This window comes from Lathyrus oleraceus, chromosome 2, assembly GCF_024323335.1.
Source record: "Lathyrus oleraceus cultivar Zhongwan6 chromosome 2, CAAS_Psat_ZW6_1.0, whole genome shotgun sequence".
NCBI lineage: Eukaryota > Viridiplantae > Streptophyta > Magnoliopsida > Fabales > Fabaceae > Lathyrus > Lathyrus oleraceus.
In genome coordinates this window covers 303,316,373-303,322,663 of record NC_066580.1, presented here as the reverse complement: position 1 = coordinate 303,322,663, position 6,291 = coordinate 303,316,373, and the positions used below count along the sequence as shown (strand labels likewise).

The following is a 6,291-nucleotide window of genomic DNA, read 5'->3' as shown; positions in this document are numbered from 1 at the left end:
TTATAATTGATTATCTTATTATTTGTGTCAATGCGTAGTTAGACGAGACGAAAAGTGACGCAACATCACTTCCGCCACATGTTTTGTGGAAAGAAGCTCGTGTGGGAAAGGATGGAACTGTTAGGGATGACGTTCAACATATTTATGATGAATGTGTAAGTAGAACATTGTGTCTTTAATTAAATCAAAAGTTTAATAATATATAATTAATTTTTTTATCTCCACTAATAATTTCCGATATGTAAATGAATTTCAGGAGACCCTATCTCAATCGATAAGCACAGCTGAGGACCAGGAGAACAGGAGCGTACTTAGTAGAGCACTAAATGTTCCTGAGTATCCCGGTCGGGTGAGGGGTAAAGGGCATGGTTGTACTCCAACTTCCTTGTATAAGAATCCAAGGAGAAGAAATCCTAGCAATCAAGAAGTGATGGAGACGTTGCAGGCATTACAAGCGCAAGTTCTTCAATTGCAAAAGGATAATGAGAGATATAGGTGTATGGAAAAGTGCAGTTCACAGTTGAAAGAAACTAGTGAGAAAGCCAGTATCAATTGTCAAAATAAATTTCCCGAGGTAATTATATATGTTATTTTGAAATTAAAATAGCACATTTATGTTAATTGAAATATATACACATTAAAAGTAACATATTTATTATTGGTTTAGGGCATTTCATCTTGTCAGCTATACTTATCGTCACCGACTTATCGCCTAGTTGGCAAGGGAAAAGTGCACAACACTTCGGGAGATTTACTTCACCATAGATCGCTCCCGGATGGACACCTTAAAGTATCGGTTGATGTTGTATTAGATAAGGATGCGTTGCTACCGATACCTGACATTGTTTCAGAGACAACATTGCTGCGAGATGCAATAGGATCATTTGTTGCATGGCCCTTGGATCTCATTTTCATTGATGATGAGGTATGTTGAATTCAAAAACCACTATGAATCTTTTAGTATTCAAATGTCAATTCTGAACCGTTAAGTTAATTTTTTTTACATGGTAATTTTAGACGCCTACAAAACCCGCATCTAAGGATAAAGGGATTTTGCGGCACAACGAGTCTGTTGCATCACAAAAAGAGGTATATTGAAAGTGTTAATTATATGATCCGAATCAAAAAATGCATGATTTTATAATTTACCTATGTTATATGATTTATAGGTATTTGCTCAAGGGTCACAACAACTGAGCCAGAAAATTGGTAGTCGACAGAAAAACAAAAGGGATCTTCCAGTGACTTATTTGCCAAAAAAAGGTGCTTTTGTGCCTCGATACCAGATATCTCTTGAAACACTTGTTGACTCATCAGATATGGCAACAGCTGGTGCTATTCGCTTACTGGATATGGAGGAAGATATCTTTGGTTATTCATGCACCGAAACAATCGGAAAAGAAGATCTGGAACATATTTTTCGGCATCAAGAATTAGGCGTCGGTGTTATACACACATACATCCGGTAATCCGATCTATATATTATTTAATTACTTGAACAATTTATTTACACATTTCAATAAAAATAGTCTAATGTTTATTATGTTTTTATTGAAGGTTCTTGTATGACAATTTCATGCGCGGGAATGATCAATTGTCAAACAGATTCCGTTTCGTGTCTTCCTCCCTGGTCAACAAAGCATTAATTTGTAGGGAACCGGATTCATGTAGAGAGTACTTAGTCAAGAGATTCATGGCCAGCAGTACAAACAACTTGTATCTTTGGCCGTATAATTCAGGGTTAGATTTTAATTCTAAGTTTATTCTAATCTTTAATTGTTTCTTTTACGTAAAAAAATTCCATATAAACTTTTGTTTTAATTTATAGGTGTCACTGGTTGTTGCTTGCTATTGATCCTTTAAAAGAAGTGGTATATTTTCTGAATTCGATAGATGGTGAATGGACAAATTATCCGGATATGAAGCAATTAGTTGATACGTAAGTGAGACTGTTCTAAATATTCGTGTATATTTATGTGAGATTGTTCTAAATATATGTTTTTATTTTGTTAGATCAATAAAAGTGTTCCGATCTCAAAGACAAGCTCGAGTACCACGTACTAAATCCAGCAACATTACGTGGATAAAAGTGCAGGTACTTTAATTTTCACAATTTTGCTTATAATAGTGATGCTACTTGATAAGAAAAGATAACTATACATTCTTATTTTTTTTCTATGTAGTGTCCTCTACAGCGCAACGGTATCGATTGCGGATACTTTGTAATGAGGTTTATGAGGGAAATCATTAATATGAATCAAATAGAGATTCCAATCACGGTATGGATTTATAACTTAGGATTTGTTTTAATATTTATCGAATATTTCATATTATTTATTACTTTTAACTAAATCATGCATATTATGTTTTGTTATGTAGTACTTTGATGAATACAAGTGTGCTCATTACACGAGACTGCAGTTGGAACAAATCAAGGAGGAATTGTGTCAATATTTTATTGAGAAAAGATTAATTAGTATATAATGGTTTCAAAATAACATGAATACTTTGATGAAGAATGGTTTCTGGTTGGCAAGTGTATAGTTCTTTATATTTTTAACAGATTAGTTATGACTCCAAATAGGCCGTATAACATATTAGTTTTGACTTGTGTATAGTTCTTTATAATTTTAGTGATATCTTTAATTTCATGGATAGATTAATGTGTTCATTCTTGTGTTGGTTTGCTTTAAAAAATTACAAATGCTTGAATTATGACTCCAAATGTGTTCAGTGCCTATCTATCCTTGTGTTGGTTTGCTTGAATTATGACTCCAAATGTGTTCATTCTTGTGTTGGTTTGCTTGTGTTGGTTTAAAAAATTACAAATGCTTGAATTATGACTCCAAATGCTTGAATTAGAGAGGCTTGATTTACAGGTTTATGGGATTATTCCCAAAAAATATTACAGGTTGAAATGGTAGGCTTAAACTGAAGGCAGCATTTTGTTATTTTACTAGAGGAAAAGACAGCGCTTTTTAGTAAAAAGCGCTGCTAAAGGTTGTCAATAGAGAGCGCTTTTTACTAAAAAGCGCTGCTAAAGGTTGTCAATAGAGAGCGCTTTTTAGTAAAAAGCGCTGCTATAGGTTGTCAATAGAGAGCGCTTTTTACTAAAAAGCGCTGCTATAGGTTGTCAATAGAGAGCGCTTTTTAGTAAAAAGCGCTGCTATAGGTGGTATATAGACAACCTTTAAGAGCGCTTTTTACTCAAAAGCGCTGCTAAAGGTTGTCAATAGAGAGCGCTTTTTAGTAAAAAGCGCTCTTAAAGGTTGTCTATATACCACCTTTAGCAGCGCTTTTTACTAAAAAGCGCTCTCTATTGACAACCTTTAGCAGCGCTTTTTAGTAAACAAAAAGCGCTGCTAAAACCTATAGCAGCGCCACCTACGGCAGCGCTTTTAAAGGCCAAAAAAAGCGCTCTCATAGGTCTTTTTTGGCGTTGTGTACTACAAATTATCTGCACGTTACCCACGTGGAGGCAACATTCAAACAGAAGGGGTGATATATCATAATTATATAAAGGAAAGCATGATAACAAATAATCATCAGATTATCACATGCACATCACTCATTTCACAATACAATTCCATATAAATCCACATAACAACTATTCCCAACATAATATCAACATAACAATCATCCAACATAATAACGATATAATAAACCATCCACACAATAACAAATGCAACCAACATACAATGCAATGAGACTTAACAACTTGAATCAATGCATGTGGTACCATTACGTGAACACTTAGGTTCACCACTTCTATCCTCACCTACTAGGATCAAAGTCATCAATTCGTTACCATCACCTCCGGTAACGTCTCACTGATTCCATCACCTCCGAAATCAGCTACCCACTTGTCATACCCCAAAATTTGCCCATTAATATTTCAAGACATTTTTCAGGGCACTCCGACACATTTTATGACACTGACCTTAAAGGAACAAAGACCCAACTCACGAGTGGCCCAATCTAGAAAATGACCCAAACTGGCCTGCTCGCTAGGCGAACAATTCCTTCGCCTAGCGAACACTTCGTTATGACACTCGCCCCAGCGAAGCATCAGATCCAGTAAAAGCCCAAACTAGCTGGCTCGCTAGGCGAGCAACTCCTTCGCCTAGCGAAGCTTGCGAATAACAGAATTTCTGGGTTTCATTCTGAGCCCATTAGGTCACAACAAGAGCATTATAAATAGCCAAGCTTCAGTCACGAAAGAGGGGAGGAAAACAGAGGAAGACGGACGGAAACCCTGGCACAGAAACCCTGGAGGCTACTTTAGAGAGTTCCGAGTGAAGAAACCCTGAAGGCCGCTCCTCCGCTCCGAAGCTACCGCCGCCCAACTCCATCCGATACCAAAAGCGATCAGTCTCTTCAACATAGCAGCTTAGTTGCAAGCAGGTTTGCGCATCACTATTGTTTTATGCTTTTAATCGGTAATCTCTATATACATAAAGCATCATGATTGAAGTTTCGAATACGTAATTTGATGGCACATGCGAATCTAAATATGCTTAAATATCATGAATGTTTGTCCATGCTATTCCTGTAATCAAATGCCATAAAAGTTCAGGTTTTCGGAGGTCATGCTGCTGTCAAACTCCAAACCCGTGGCCGCTCGCTAGCACATCGCTAAGCGAGCCTGTAGCGAGCATTCGCTGAGCCTTCGCTAGGCGAAGCAGAGGCGAACGGGACAGTGGCTGCTTTGTTTCTTTTCTATTCTGCCTTATGTCTATCTAACCAAGACTTATTATAATTCTGCATCATTTGGCCTGAGATTATGACTGTTGTGTTGTAGTGCAATTTTCAATTATACTTTACTTTGATGCTTTAACCCGTGTGCTGAATTGTGTAAAGGTTTACATATTCCCGAGGAAATGGTCGGCTAGGTATTCCACTTTATGTGTGGGATACCCTTATGGAGATTCACCCTGAATTACTCAATTGATTTTAATGTATTAATTTCATGGTGATGATCCACCCTAATGGCTTAATTGATCTTAATGTATTGATTTTAATATGGACCTAATTACCTACTTGATTACGGGTACCTAATTAATTGTAAAACTTTGCCTTTAAATAAGTGATCTCGGACCTCTCTTTGTTACCCTCCGATTACGGTATTACGGTCATGTCCCGCGAATGTGGGGATATACTTAGCAAAGATCCTTCGGTTAAATCATCATAGTCCCTCGAATGTTGCCTTTGTCCCTCGATGACCCTTCGGTGTAGCCTACGGTTAAATGATGATCGTCCCTTCGAATGCTAAGGTATCCTCACAACTGTTGCCTTCAATGACCAATCGATGACCCTTCGATGACCCTTCTACATCCAAAGGATAAAACTGCTTACTTCTCAATAGTAAGGACAGTTTTACCCTCATAAGGATAGGAAATGCCCGGAAAGACCTCGGATAGGTATAACTCTTAATTGCTTATTCACAATTTAAAACTACTTTTCACACCCCACACCTTTCAAAACATCTTTTAGAAAACCACCACTTGGTATACATTCATACTAGAATCATTGCCGAGTTATATTTTTCTAAACTATTTCCAAAATTAAACGAGATAACCACTTTGTATACATTCATTCAAGAATCATTACAAAGTTAAATTCTCCTTTTCAAAACATTTCCTACACATTTCTCAACCACTTTTTCAAACTAGAAAAACATAAATGATTGAGCAATTAAGAGCCCATGGATAACCATGGATACAAAGGGTGCTAACACCTTCCCTTTGTATAATGTACCTCCCGAACCTAAGAATCTAAATTAAGGTCTTTCCTGTTCTTTTCCACCTTTCTTTATTGGATAAAAGAAAAGTCGGTGGCGACTCTTGCTAACCGCGACATTGCGATTAAAAAACACAAAAAGTCAGTTCACCGTATGACAGAACTGGCGACTCTGCTGGGGATATTACAAAGAGAGGTCACCTTAAAAATCATTTATGTTTTAAACTGTTCCTTCTTTTAAGGGTATTTTATGCTTGAGTGAAAGATCCTACACCCGGATCTAGTGTACCTTAGGTAAGTAGCAATAGATCATCGCGACTATCCGGCGTATACTGGAATGGTTAAAATGATGGCTACGGTTAATGTGACACTTTGGATGTCCTGATGTTCCTCATGTTTACTTGAGAAAAAATTTGGCATTCGCGTGGTGTCATCAAAGCATTAACCAGACCTTTAGAACCCTAATTGACTCATCCTAGCCATTAGAAAGTAGTGAGATAACTGACTTCGGTTCCGACTGGGGTTGGTTGAGACTCGATACTACACTCTTTG

At 37.2% G+C, this 6,291-nt stretch overlaps 1 protein-coding gene across 1 annotated transcript; it reads left to right on the top strand.

The window, feature by feature from the left end:
- Positions 1 to 262: 262 nt before the first annotated feature.
- On the top strand, positions 263 to 2,104 carry LOC127122982 (uncharacterized). The gene is made up of 7 exons (XM_051053254.1): positions 263 to 574; positions 668 to 925; positions 1,018 to 1,089; positions 1,170 to 1,465; positions 1,558 to 1,740; positions 1,829 to 1,939; positions 2,014 to 2,104. Exons 1-7 carry the CDS (start codon positions 431 to 433, stop codon positions 2,102 to 2,104), a joined length of 1,155 nt encoding a protein of 384 aa, XP_050909211.1. The 5' UTR covers positions 263 to 430.
- Positions 2,105 to 6,291: the final 4,187 nt, after the last annotated feature.

Coding starts and splice junctions, on each gene's coding strand:
- LOC127122982 (XM_051053254.1), top strand. CDS start 431: ATGGAGACGTTGCAGGCATTACAAGCGCAAGTTCTTCAATTGCAAAAG. Junction 926..1,017: donor TCATTTTCATTGATGATGAG/GTATGTTGAATT, acceptor TGGTAATTTTAG/ACGCCTACAAAACCCGCATC. Junction 1,090..1,169: donor CTGTTGCATCACAAAAAGAG/GTATATTGAAAG, acceptor TATGATTTATAG/GTATTTGCTCAAGGGTCACA.